At 44.3% G+C, this 15026-nt stretch overlaps 1 protein-coding gene across 1 annotated transcript in view; it reads left to right on the top strand.

The window, feature by feature from the left end:
- Positions 1 to 15026, top strand: part of HEATR1 (HEAT repeat containing 1) — a 171667-nt gene that overhangs the window by 103360 nt on the left and 53281 nt on the right. Inside the window, exons 23-26 of the mRNA XM_088477396.1 lie at positions 7443 to 7685; positions 8481 to 8612; positions 13256 to 13362; positions 13717 to 13854. Of these exons, the coding sequence (XP_088333522.1) occupies positions 7443 to 7685; positions 8481 to 8612; positions 13256 to 13362; positions 13717 to 13854 (620 nt within the window). The remainder of the gene's footprint in view (positions 1 to 7442; positions 7686 to 8480; positions 8613 to 13255; positions 13363 to 13716; positions 13855 to 15026) is intronic.

Genomic DNA, 15026 nt, shown 5'->3' with positions numbered 1-15026 from the left:
CAACAAGTTGGGTAATCCAGATGTAGACCTCATGGCATCTTGGTTCAACTACAAAGTTCACACTTATTGTTCCAGGACAAGAGACCTGGGAGCGATGGCAGCAGAAGCTGTATTTATCCCGTAGAATTTTTGTCTGGCTTTCATCTTTTCTCCATCATTCAGAGCTTCTCCTCCTGAAGAGGGACGTTCCTTGGCAGCTGCCACTTTGTCAGGATCTGCTACAAAGTCCTGTACCCAGCATTGCCTCGACTTTGTTTAACGGCGTGGCTGTAGAAGCCTCTATCCTGAGAAGGAAGGGTATCACTGTTGCTCTGATCCCAACTAAGCCGAAGGCTAGAAAACTGGTATCCGCTGCTCATAATCGCTGCTTATGGTGGTCAAATGTGGCTTGGTGTGAGACAAGAGTTGCCACTCACTCTTTCTGTCTTCTCGACTTCTCCTGTTCCTTCAGTCAGGATTGGATGCCAGGCTGCGCCTGGGCTCCTTTAAAAGTCCAGGTTTCAGCCCGATCGGTCTTATTCCAGCTACAGTTGACTTTACTTCTGGAACTCCAGACATTCTTGCAAGGAATCCTTCATTTCCGGGCTCCGTTTATCCCACCCATGGGTCCGTGGGACCTCAACTTGGCCTTGTCGTCTCTAAAGTCAGACCTTTTTGAACCACTTGACATGGTAGATATGAAATATCTAGCTTAGAAAACAATGTTCTTGCAGGTGATTGTTTCTTCTCGGAAGGTCTCTGAACTTTTAGCTCTATCCTGCCACTCTCCCTATCTTGTATTTCATGGTGACAGGGCAGGACTCTAGACAAAGGCACTTTTTTTTTTTTACCAAAAGTAGTTTCCAAATTTCAAATCAGCCTTTCTTCTTCAGGGTCCACAGGGGTACCATGGGGAAATGCGGTTGGAATGATCCAGGCACCAAACAGTTAAGCTTTCAGCTCCCAGGATTCCTCGGGTCCTCCTCCACATATATCCCGCCCCTGGCAACAGGAATTCAGTTTTTTAGTTTGGCGTGGCAGGATCAGACACACCTTTATTAACTTTTATTTTATGTTTTATTTAGTTTATTTTTACTTCAGAGCAAGCAGCGCCAGGCGTTCTAATGGACGCCTGTGCTGCTGCTCCATCTTCCCCCGCCGACGCTGCAACACCAGTAACCAGACTGGTGATTTTCAGCAGGCATCAGCGGAGCTTGGCTAGCGGCGATGCTGGGACCCGGGACTGCAGCCGGAAGCACAGGGACGCAGGCAAGGTGATTTTCCTGTACCTCCGGCGGTTGGAGACCTGCAGGAGGTTGCTGTAGTGGGGCGACCGGTGCGTCCGCTCCCCCACTAGACCACCAGGGCAAGTAAATCTGGCGCCAGGGACAGTGACGGCGGCCATGTTAAGGCCAGTGGACCTGGGGGGGAGGGGGGGTTAATAGGCTCTCCCCAGCAGCCCCTCCCCCAGCCCAGACGCCGATCCAGCTGAGGTTTTCGCGTGTCTTGGATGCTCCTCCTCTGTATCGGAGACCACCCAGCGATCACTATCTGTGCTCTGCTGAAGCTGCTGGTCTCAGGAGGTTTTGTGTCTAGTCTCCCTTTATACATCTCCCCAGAGGCCAGGTTATACAGCGCTGAAATCCTACCAAACCTTGTGTTTTGAGTAGTTGATTTAGAGTCCATTGCAAGTATATTGTATATGCATTATATGTGATTTTTGCTAACTCTGCTGTATTGATATACTGCCTTTTGTTATAAAATACCAACGCTCCAGTCCAGTTTACTCGCCCTTGTACAAGAGCCAGCTTGGGGGTCCGCCTTGTCTCAGGTTATGACGCAGCTAGTGGACCGATTGGCTACTCCCAAGCTGCATTCCACTATTGGCTACCCACAGCAATTACAGCCTGCTATGTTTGTTCCCCCTGATACACACTTTCTGGATGGATATTTATGCCACTCAAGTTTGAGTACGGCTCAGCCGTCAGCTGCCTTTCAGCAAATGTTGCAGGCAAATAGACCGGTAGCCACTAAATCACAACTTACAGCCACACCACACTGGGCATGGCCAATTTTGTCTGATTTTGTAAGCAATGCAGTGTTCAGCTTGTTTAGTACTTGGATGGGAGACCACCTGGAAATACCAGGTGTTGTAGCTAATAAGGCTTCGGTGTTTAAATGCCAGAAGGTGGTTAACGCTGAGTTTCCCAAGTCTGGGCAGCTTTCTGAACTCATGGGGGAAGCATGGAGTACTCCTAATAAACTGTTCCATGTTACGAAAAATTGGTATCTTTGTACCCTCTCCCACCTGGCAAATGTACTAAGTGGGAAGTCCCTCCTACTGTGGATGCTGAGGTGGCACATTTAGTCAGGAGCTATACGTTGCCTATACCGTCCGCATCCTTCCTTAAAGATCCCACAGACTTCCCCAAAAAACTTGAAGCCTGTCTTAAATGAGTGTTTTCTTTGTCAGGAGCTGTTACCCGACCAGTTATGGCTGCGGCCTGGGTATCCAAGGCATTAAGGAATGGACAGGGACACTGGAAGATACTATACCAGATGCTACCAGAGAAGAGCTGACATATATCCTGCCATATACAGGATGTGGCATCTTATTTGGGAGAAGCTGTGATAGACGCTGGAATCCTGGCTTCTAAAGCATCAGCAACGTCAGTTAAATTGCTCATAGAGCCAGTTGGTTAAGGTCCTGGAAAGCAGATGTGGTATCCAGGAAGGCTCTGGGAAGCCCTGTCTTTCTCTGGAAACATACTATTTGGAGCCGAAATTGGATAAGATAGTGGCTACTCTGGCAGTCTCAATATCTGCTGGTCTGCCATCAACCGCTACCTTTAAGCTTAGGCAGTCCTCTTTTTGGTCCTTTCGCTCTCAGGGCAAGAAGCCTTGGTTGGTCAGGCGTCCAGCTTCCAAGCCGAATGACAAACCTTCCGCCTGATGGTGCGGGCCTCCTCCTGGGGGATCTCTGGGTGGGAGGCCGACTTCTTCAGTTTGCCAAAACACAATCACAATAGACACCTGGGTCTGAGCAGTGGTCTCTCAAGACTACGCCCTAACCTCCCTGAGGCGTCCTCTCCAGAGGTTTTTTTGTACAACTCCCCCATCAGACTCTATCAAGACCTTGGCCATCCAGGAGGTATTCCCGGTTCCTTTGGCTCAGCATGGAAGGGTTTATTCCAATCTGTTTTTAATTCAGAAATCAAATGGGTCTCATCGCCCTATTCTGAATCTGGGAACCCTCAACATTTATCTTTGTACCTAGGTTCCGTATGGAGACTCTCCAGTCAATTGTTCGGGCAATAGAACCTGGGGATTTTATGGTTTTCTTGGACATTCTGGATATGTATCATATGCCTATTATGTCATCCCAACAAAGATTACTATGGTTTGCTGTCTTGCAGCAGCATTACCAATTTCAAGCACTTACCTTCTGATCTATCAACGGCCCCTCGAGTCTCTACCAAAATAATGGCAGTTATGATGGCCCACCTCAGGCGTCCGGAGTCAGGAGACTGCCATACTGGGATGACCACCTGATATTGGCCGTCTCCAGCTGTGTTACAACACAATTTCCAACTGACCATTGCTTGCCTAAGGACACTGCTGGATCATCAATTAGAAGAAGTCTTCACTTTTCTCCAATATAGCGGATGGTACATCTGGGGGCAATCCTGGATTTTCAGTCACAAAGGGTATTTCTGCCACAGGACAAAATTCTGCCCTACAATTGTGGGTGCGCAAATTACTCCACAATCCACAAGGTTAACCATGCACTCAGCATTGCTGGTCCTGGGGTCCATGGTATCCACCTTCGACATGGTGGAATATGCTCACTTCCACTCCAGGCCTCTGCAACAATTGATTCTCTCCCGGTGGAATGGGCAGTATCATCTAATATGGTCCCAGACGATCCTCCGCCCTTTGGAGGTTCGGCTCTCCCTCTCATGGTGGCTGCAAACGTCCCATCTGGACAAGGGTTGCCCCTTATGGATCCCAAATTGGGTGCTTCTCACCACGGATGCCAGTTTTCGTGGATGGGCGAGGTGACAGGTCATCATACCTTTCAAGGAAGATGGACAACCCAGGAAAGTTACCTGACCATAAACATCCTGGAGCTTCGTGCAGTATACAAAGTGCTTACTCTGGCACAGGGCCTCCTCCAAGGCAGGCCGGTCCAGATCCAATCCGACAATGCGACCACAGTAGCTTGCCTCAATCATCAGGCAGGCATGCAAAGTCAGGCAGCCATGAGGGAAGTGGCAAACATTTTGGTCTGGGCAGAATGTTATCTTCCGGCAATTTCTGCAGTTCATCTGAGTCCTCAACTGGGAAGCGGTTTTCCTAAGTAGTCAGGACATACACGCCGGAGAATGGGCTCTCCCCCCGGATGTCTTTCAGCTCCTGGTGGACAAATGGGCACTATCAGACATAGACCTCACGTCGCAACCACAAGGTCCCTATGTGCGGGTCCAGGACCAGAGACCCCCTCAGCTGCCTTCGTGGATGCGCTGGCTGTGACGTGGGACTTCAAGCTGGCATATTTTTCCTTGGATCTCCCTCCTCCCAAGGGTCCTCTGGAAATGTAAGCAAGAAGGCGGCACAGTAATACTGGTAGCTCCTGCTAGGCCCAGGCGCCATTGGTTCTCGGACCTGCGGAGTCTCTCCATAGACACTCTGTTCCGTCTTCCTCTATGGCCGGATCTGTTAGCGCAGGGTCCCTGCTTGTATCTGGACTTATCTCATCTGTCTTTGACAGCGTGGTTCTTGATTCTTCCATCTTAAGAACCAAGAGTTTCACCAGCTCTGTGGTTCAGACGATGCTTAGGGCACGAAAGCCTTCCTCTGCCCGCATGTATTACGGAGTTTGGCACTTTTTTTCCACAGAGAGTATGACCCTAAGGTTTTTAGGGTTTCCAGAGTACTTGCTTTTCTCTAGGCTGGGTTAGATATTGAGAGTACAAGTTTCTGCGCTGTCAGGATCGCTTCTCTGTCTGATGTCAGAATTTTTTTTCAGAGTGTTCTCTGCGTTCAGCCACCTTTGGTCCCTCTGGTGGCACTGTGGATTTGTATTTGGTTCTCAGGGCTCTACAGATTTCCCCATTTGAATCTCTGGACTCAGTAGACCTTAAGTGGTTGACAGCAAAGACACTTTTTCTCCTCGCTATCTCCTCTGCCCACAGAGTCTCTGATTTGGCAGCGCTCTATTGTCTCTCCCCATTTTTAGTTTTTTTCACCAGGATAGAGCTGTCTGTACAAGGGCGGGTCTCCTTCCTACGGTAGTATCCCGTTTTCATGTGAATGAAGAGATTGGGGTTCCAGCCTTCCAGTCTTCAGACCTGGATGTGGTTTGCACTATCCATATCTACGTGGATTGTACTAACTCCTTGAGAAAAACTGATGCTCTTTTTGTGTTGTATGGCTTTCACAAGCGATGCTGGCCAGCTAACAAACAGACTCTGGCTCGATGGCTGCACATAACTATCTCTCAGGCTTACTTGCAGGCTGATCTCCCTGTTCCAAACACGGTGACAGCACATTTTACTCGGTCTGTGGGACCGTCGTGGGCGTTTCGACGTGGCGCTTCTGCTGAACAATTGTGCAAGGCAGCCACGTGGTCATCTGTCCACACTTTTCTTAGGTTCTACGCCTTTGATACCTTTGCCTCTCAGGATGTTTCCTTTGGGCAACGGATTCTCCTTCCTGATCAGGAGCATCCCCATCCTTAAGGGAACTGCTTTAGGACATCCCCATGATATCCCTGTGGATCCCTATGGACCATAGGATTCACAGGGCACCCACCCTGACGCACCTGGCTTCATTAGGTAATGAGTTTCTGGTGTACATTGTCCTTTCTTCTCTTTTTCTGCTCCTGCTTTGGGCTTGTTTACAAAACTGAATGCCTGTTGCCAGGGTGGAGGGTATATGTGGAGGAGGACCCGGGGCATCCTGGGAGCTGAAAGCTTAACTGTTTGGTGCCTGGATCACTTTAACCACATTCCCCCATGGTATCCCTGTTGACCCTATGGATCTCGAAGAAAAAGAGTTAACAAAGGTAAGTCTACCGTAACTCTTATTATTGTGCTTCCTGATGAAAATTCCACAACCCATTTATTGGATGTGGTGCGAACTCTAAAAGTTTGTGTCTCGTACCACCTCATGGCGGAAGATGGTTAATCTGTTTATCATTTACGATCCCTATAAGCGGGGTTGACCCGCTTCTAAGCAAACTATCTCCCGATGGATTCACATGGTAATTTTCCAGGCTTATATTTCCCAGGAGGTCTGTCTGTGCAGGCTACAATTTCAGCTCATTCTATGAGGTCGGTGAGCGCCTTTTGTGTTGCGTGGTCTCTGCTGATCAACTGCGTTGCGCTGCCACCTTGTTCTCCGTGCATACTTTTGTTAATTTTTACAGATTTAATATGTTTGCAGGTTTTCACAGTATCTTCCCGCCCGTGAGGACTGCTTTGGGACGTCCCCAGTGTAACTCCAGTGTCCCCCAGTGGATGAAGGAGAAAACAGGATTTTGGTTTTTACCGATAAATCTATTTCTCCAATTCCATGGGGGACACTGGACGCCCTCTCTGCGCTGTTGTGTTCATTGACTATGTTGTGTGTTTTTTCTTGTTATACTGTAGTTACCTCTTAGATCATTTGCGTGTGGTTTCTCCGTGTTTTTTTTTTAATGCTCCCCCTCTCTCTCCCCTCCCTGCCTCTACTTGGGTTTAGTAAATCATAACTGATGTCAGGTGGGGTATAGAGGGGAAGGAGCCAGCCCAAATCACTAAAGATTTAAAGTGCCAGGCTCCATTTACCACCATCTGTACCCCAGTGTAACTCCAGTGTCCGCCATGGAATCTGAGAAATGGATTTATGGGTATGAACCAAAATCCTGATCATATTTAGCAGATTTCTGACTGTGGAAACAGGTGGGACAATTAGTGACCCAGTAAAATAGATTAACTCACCCAAAACATGACCTGTTGGTGGTACTTGGGGACTGGACTGGAGTTGAGGATCTGTTGACAAATACATCCATCTCTGAGTATAAAGCCTATACATTATGCAAAACTCAAGGAAAATAAAGATTTCATGTACTGTAAATATGCAGTTACTTGATTGTAATCTCTCTAGTGCACAGGTTCTCAAACTCTGTCCTCAGCGCCCCCAACAGTGCATGTTTTCCAGGTCTTCTCACAGAATCACAAGTAAAATAATTAGCTCCACCTGTGGATCCTTTAAAATGTGTCAGTGAGTAATGAATACACCTGTGCACCTCCTTGGGTGACCTGGAAAACGTGACCTGTGTGGGGTCCTGAGGACCGAGTTTGAGAACCTTTGCTCTAGTGCATTGTGCTGAAGCTGACAAATTCAGTTATTACTATGTAACACAGATTTTCATTGCAGCGAATTATGAAATGGTTTCCATTGGTTGTCTCCTCTTCTAGGCTCTTCTCACTCAGCTATTGCCAGTCTTGAAAAGATTGCTGGAGAAAGTTGCACATTTTGCCAGTCAGATTCTACCAGATGAGGCACAGCTGCTTCAGCTCGTCTTGGGGAAGTTTAATGAACACTCTGCTGGTCTCTTTTCTAAGAACACTGAATGCTTAGATATCTTTGTGCAAGCACTGACAAATCCCCAGGTCATTGCCGATGGGATACCCTCCTGTCAGATAACTGCACTGGGACAGGTACGTTTCTTGTCTGTTTGTTCTACCAAGAAAGAAAAAAAGTGTGAATGGTGTTAATATAGTGAATCTTATGAAATCTCTGTATATATCATCAGCTCAGAAATATTTACATCGCTACCTAGTTATAGTAATGGAATTTATTTATGTCTCCTCCTGTGTGCTGGCCTCTGCTTCCCCCCTTTTTATAGAATGATAGATGTACTAGTTTAAATGAGAGCAGTGAAGATATAGTGGCTGTTTCTGCTGTCGGAAGTGGAGGGACTGCAGCAGATATTGGAGATACCATTGTACATCCAAAACCAACCTATATCCCGCAAATATTTGCTTAACAGGCCCCTTTGCGTGGTAAAACAGCACCACTTTATGGGGACTATTCAATTTTTTTCGCACCCCCTGCTGGGCGTATATATAAAAATATGACAGAGCAATACAATTGTTTCTCTGTTCGGCCGCCCATTAGCATTTAACGCGCAAAGATGCTATACCCGTCTAAAGAAGTGATTAGGGCGCCCAAACAATCATTTAGTGGTTTGCTGTAGTGTTTTGTTAGAGGTACAGATAATAAACACTGTCCGCTAAAGAGTTAATTGAACTTCAAATTAGATTGAGCTAATCAAGGTAAGTACGTTCTATACAAAGCACTCTCTCTGATGGAAGCATGGTTGAGTGAATATAGTAGGTTGAAATACAGGAACTTATCACCTCAGTAGGAATGAAGAGGCAATGCTGTCAGTATTATCTGCACAGAATGTGATGGAGTGATCATTTGGCACATCTCACCTTGTCTCTCCTTAGATCACCAAGTCTTTCTTTGCCGCTATAGAAGATGGCACTGTTCATCAGAAGTTACTGGGGATCCTCTTTGACTTGCTTGTAGACAGCAAAAACTCTGCATGTGCCCAGGCTGTCAGTAGTGCTTTTAAATCTGTAAGTAAACATCTGATTGTAATATTTTGTGCCAACTGTACCTAAAGATTGGTTTACATCTTACAATTATCACTAAACGTGTGGCACAGGTAAAATGTAAAAAAAATTGTTAATCGAAAAGATCTTTTAGAAATTTGTTTACCTAAATTTGAATTTTTATATATATATATATATATATATATATATATATATATATATATATATATATATATATAATTTTTATTAGTTCCAAAGCATACAAAATAGAAACACAGTAATACCTGACATATTCTTATAATGCAAATAAGGATCGAGAGTGATAAACATTGAAAGGTGTAATCTCAAATAAGTATTGCATTACAACAAATCATAAAAATTAATGTAAATGAACAGTACAAAGTACTAGAGAAAAAAAAAATAATTAAGTACTGTATATGTATATATAAGAGTACACTTCAGAACGTCACCTTTTCTCAATTTTCCACCTAAGTAATCTAAATCTCTGCACCCAGAAATTACTGGGGCAAAGTGAAAAATGTAACTATCATAAAACCTAAATTAACCCTAAGCATGTGAAAGACAAATACACGGCCTCTCTCACAGTGTTAAGACAATAATAGTTATGATAACCGTATGAACGTTAGATAATAGAACATAGTGTTGTTTCTTGTCTTAGCCAATGAGCTAATATAGACCACCAGGGATAAAAGTGCGGACCCAGGGTAATATATATAGCACAAACCATGAGTAGTAGTAAGGGTAGGGAAGCAATTGCCAAGTGTTCGTGTACCGGGAATACTATTCGCATAAACATAGGAAGATTTCCCCATAATATCAGAGAATTATTGTTGAGAAATATGGTAACATATTGCTTAAAGCAGACGATTGGGTCTTAAGTTACCGCTTATGTAATGGCACCTGAAAGGCCACTAAAAATGTACAATATATGCTTTGTGTGGGGACCAATCGAGTAGAACTGGTATCTGCTATATGCCACCCAATGTACTGAAGCATAGGTAGGGTACTGCGGGGATGCTCCCATACCCATATACAAATCCCACAGTCATGGAAATGAGGATCACGATCTGCATCAGAAGTGTACATTGTTGTAAGACAACTGTAAGATGGTGGGGCAGGAGTAAATAATGCACCCTCAAATATGTGCATGGGCATAGAAACAACAGGCAGAGTTTCAGGGCTAATATGTGTACCATCACCAGTCTCCAAATCTCTCTGTATCTGTATTGGAGTAAGTGGACAAGGGTCTTCGACTTTCAAATGTGCCAGGTCATGCCCCGAATCAGGGGTTTGGATTGTCAAGAGAGCAGGGTTATGGTCTAAGAGTGACAGCAAGCGGTCAAATTTGGCATCAATATAGGGTAGCAAGATCTCTGCCAACTTTATGGCCAACTGGTTTGCAAAAGTTTCAGTGAAGGACACTGATGACATGACTGTCACTCCTGATAAAATGGAAGGGACAGGGGGTAGGGGAGAACATGTCTCCTGTTGAGGAGTTTCAGACATGAACATATTACAAAACATAGTGTGACACTAGAAAACAGACAGAAAACAATTGTAGATTACAGAACATTAAATAGTGACCGTTGCAATTTCAGTACCCACCACTAGATGTCAGTAAAGACCCAGTAGAAAACACTACACACCGAGAATACTGGTAATAAACGGAGTAATTAAATAAGTCAAAGAAAATAGAGTGAATACAGAATACCACTGCTTTGAGAAGTGACAGTCCCCACCAACCTCAACAAGACAGTACAGGGAATGTCCATTGAATGTCCAATAAACGAGGGTGGTGTACTTCAGCAGCTTTTTGATAACACAGGAAGTTTATATGGCAGCATGCAGAAAACACCTTCTTCAATAATCAGCTCCAGAAAAGTAGCAATCCACTCAAAGCAGCAGGGCTCACTGCCTAGCCAGGCACCAGCAGGATAAGTGTTGTTCAGGCTCCAAAAAGCAGCAGTAATTGCAAAATAAGTCCCAGACAGCAAGCCCCAGCAGCCACAGGCATCCAGGAGAGTCACCACACGTGCAGCTCACAGCACAGGAAAGCACATGGGACGGGAATCAGATAACAGGGCTCCGTCAGCAAAGCATTCAGAACAACCCCAAAAGCAACCACCACCTCAATGGATCAGGTAAGCAGCAGCCAGATGGGGGGTATAGAGGGAGGAACTGCTGCTGACAGGTTCATGCCAGGGGGGCCCTGGCAGTTATGAAGGCCATCCACGCTGATGGCTGGACTCCAGTGGAAATATTGTTCTCTGAGAGAATAGCCTCACCAAAATATTCCCCACACCAAGGACAACTTATAGTGATAGGATGTAGCCCTGTTTTCAGTGTAGATGAGGAGGATGGAGGCAGATTCTGCAATGACTCTCAGGAGACTAGCTAAAATGCGGCCATACTAGATGCCCCGCCCACCGGAAGTCTCCGAAGACACTCGTTTTTCAAATCAGAAAATTTTGACTGCTCAGTACTTAAAATGTTTCCCTGTATATAGGCAGATGAAGAGATCTTACACTGCTGGTCAAAACACCCCCATTTTCCCAGTTTTTATTGAAATATGCTCATTTTAGTGTCTCAATGTTCTCTGAAATTAAAGCATAGAACAAATATACAATTGAAAATAAAAGAAGAATTCATAGAATCATTTTGTTTAGCAAAATTGAATCCACATTTTTGACTAATCAAAGTAGCCACCTTTTTGCAGATCTAACCGGCGAACACCCTTGGGAGACTTTCTGCAATGGAGATCAAATATTGTCCGGGAAGTTCTTCCCAACACTGTTGCAGAAGATCCTACAATGTGCTGCACTTGTAGGTTGCTTTGCTTTCACCCTTCTGTCCAGCTTATCCCAACCTCGCTCAGTGGGGTATGACTGTGCTGGCCTTTCCATGATTTGAAGCTCACCATCATCTTCTTTTCCTCAGAAAAGTGGAAGTTTGTTTTGGGTCATTATCTTGTAAGATGAACCCTTGACCAACTAGGCATAGACAGAGGGTATTGCACAGCACGGCACTATTCTGTGGTAGCCCTTTTGTTTCAGGGTGCCGGTTACTGTGTGCAAGTTGCCAACTTGGGATCTAGCAAAAGAGCCGCAGACTATCTTACTTCCTCCTCCATGTTTGACAGTTGTCATCACAGGGGTTTATCTATTCAGTAGTGGTGGTAAAAGAATTGCCCTTTTATCTTTTGACCGGTAGTGTAACTACTGTAGTTACTATTGCGCATGCTTGCTATATCAGGTTTGTCACATATAGATCTATCTTTGTGTGTGTACATTGTAAGTAAAAGATCCTTAGAATAAATGCATAGGATAGATGACTGTGTACTTTAAATTATTGATGTAGAAGTTACAAAGTACTGTCAGTGTTGTGACCCATGTTTCTTGTTACCAGTTTAAAAACCAGTTAAAACCCCACAATTTTAATTTTTTATCTCTTCTGTCTTTCTTATACACCTTTCAGACATAAATCCTGGCTTTAACCACTATCAGAACCTTTGATACTGAACACTGGTTGAAGCCAGGGTTTCAGTACTTACCCCCTTACACACCTGGGTGATGGACCTGGATTGTTCCTGGGTACTCACCCTTCACACCGGACCCGGGTATTCCAGTGACCTAGGTCTTCCGTCTAACAGTAGATGCTTGGGGATGAATCAAGTCCTTTTAGGCATGACCTGGGACTGTCAAACCGAGTTTCAGACATAAGCCGGAGCACTTACACGAGTTACAAGTCCCTGGAATAACCTTGGTCGATTGCAGGGTCACGGGGTTGGGGACTGTCAACCCAGGTTAGAGCCTTTCAGACAAAAGCAGGATCCGGGTCGTCTCGCCATACCCTGGCAAATTCCCTGGTTTTTGCTTATGTCTGAAAGGGGTATTAGTTGACATTGGGCCTCTAGTTTGTCATAATTCTTAAGGTTGTGTACCCTTTTTTTGTGTTCTGTTGATTAATATTTGTGTGAAGCTCATAGAACATCTGTGCAGAAATAACATCTAGTATATACTGAAAACATTTTCAAATAACTTCCAGGAGCACTTTGCTGCTGAGCAGATCCACTTAAGCACATGATTTGTGATCCTGTCTAGATGGGCCTGAGAGAGCACATTTCCCAGGGGCACAAATTACTAGTGATGGATAATTCCATGGACCTTCCATGGAGTGTAAATTAGAAGCTGATAATTACTCCTTTCTGTAGCTATATTACTTAAAACGGCTAGAGAATGGTGTTCCTTCTAAGCTTGCTGTTACTGCGAGTGCTGGGAAAATAAGCATAGATTGGTATGGACAGTTTGCTTTTCTAACTGTGAAAGTACAATACTGCTTTAAAGCTAAAGCTTCTTCATGATTTCTACATAGTTATGATAGTCATACATGGACCAATCATGCCTCTAACATGAGCACCCACTGATTGGTTCAGTGACCAATTTTGACCACACTTAGTGGCCAGAGTGGATGAGCGATGACACGTCAGGCAGCTGATTGGCCAGATCACTGGGGCCTGTATAGTGCACAAATAGGTAATTTTCTGATCATATGAGCAAGTTGATATTAATCTGATCTATTTAAATCCAATTACTTTGGAGTATCTCAAACTTTTGTGCCAACTAATAGGTTGTACAACTTTCTTACAGATCTCCGTAAATGCCGGTTATGTCAGTGCAGAGCTTGAACCACCAGGAAGAGACAAATGTGTGTCTTCAGTGCGGCAAACCAGAAGGAATAAAATGCAGAGTCAAAGGTATCATGCGCTCTCTTCCTAATCAGCATATCATCTCCATTGGATTTTCAATTAACAGAATGGTTAAAATAAGCAGTGATAGTTTACATTGAGTTCCTCTTTGTACCATATCCATCTATATATTTGCTTACAGTGAATGCCTATAAAGGCAGTGTTTTCTATGTTCCTTCCAAAGAGAACATTTTATTATTTTCTAACCGATATTACAGTTACAAGGCATGTTAACCCTAGACCATGTAATAAGAGTAGCTTTAAGAAAAAATTTTTACATTTATTTCCATATTTCTTTAAACTTGTACAATTCTGCAGCTGTGCTTTCCACTGACTTTTCTTGTGTTTTACCCACTGCTTTAGGAAACCACAGGCTGACGTACCAGAAGAAGGGAATGTAAACTGGCCTAGAACCACCCTTATCCTGGAGTTGCTGCAGCACAAGAAGAAACTGAAGGAACCACAGCTCTTAGTGCCTACTCTATTTTACCTGCTCTCTAGGTATGATAGTAATACAAATTCTACACACCCACTTTTTATTAAGGTAGCCACACAGTGAAGCGCACACAGTATTTATTGCCTAGAGCGGTGGCACAGCAGTCTGTAATACAACATGCCCTGCAAATAGTGCACATGATATAAGTAGTATAACATACACCCACTGAGATGCTGCAGTGCTAAATGTCTACTACCAACGGCCATTGCACATAAGGCACAGGGTGCCACTGAGACGAAGAGGAAGGGAAGTGGGTAAAGGAGGAAAGAGACTGTCCCGTATGTTCCTGTTAATGAAGATCAGGGAATCTATGCAGCGGTCCCCACATTCTGTGCATAATAGGAAGTGTGCAAGATTGGCCACAGGCAACCTTATTACAAATCTAAGGTAATCACAGAGATGGCTTCCAAAGCACTGTAATAAAGTATCTAAGGCAGATCTATAGTAAATGGATAATTTAAACACCTTACCTATGTTCTGTAGTTTATAAGACAGAATATAATCACATGGTAGAGGAAAGACAATGATATAATGGTATAGCCATCATAGCACTATAGTGGGACCATTGTATAATAGTGCCTTCCTACAGTCTATATCCTCAGAGAAGTGATGCAAGAATATACATAAACTGCCTATGAAATTACCCCAGTAAGACGACTCTGCAGGCCCATCATGCAACTAACCAGGACACTGACTAAATTATCCCATCTACAGTGACAACTGCAGATCACTCAAAATGGCAAAGTTGCCAGTTTTCCCATCTAATCAGTTGTGTCCTTCCCAGAACGCTGGAAGCAAGGATATTGCTGGGGAGGAACATGGGTGGGAAGGGCCTTGCCTCTGAGATCTTGCATGCTAAGAATTGTGCTTTAGCTGGATTTTGCGTTCATCACAGTGCAGAGGTGAAACAGTCAATAATCATACAATGCAGAGTAGGGTATGTATGTTTGTATGTCTATCTTCCATTTCTGTTTTTTTCTATATGAAATTACCTCTTTCCATACTTAACAGAGAGGTGTCTTGTGGTTATATGCATATATTTGTGAAAGGTGTTAGAATTAATGTTGACCTAGTAGACCATGGATTTGACAACATGTAAGCCCCTGTAATAATGTGCCATTGGTGCTTGGTGTATGTGTTAAGGTGCCTACACACTTGGCAATGTGCTCACGATCCG

The sequence above is a fragment of the Taudactylus pleione genome, unplaced genomic scaffold (assembly GCF_031769625.1).
Source record: "Taudactylus pleione unplaced genomic scaffold, aTauple2 ptg000201l, whole genome shotgun sequence".
In the NCBI taxonomy this organism is placed as follows: domain Eukaryota; kingdom Metazoa; phylum Chordata; class Amphibia; order Anura; family Myobatrachidae; genus Taudactylus; species Taudactylus pleione.
The sequence above is the reverse complement of the archived record's forward strand: the minus strand, read 5'-3'. Positions and strand labels throughout refer to the sequence as shown.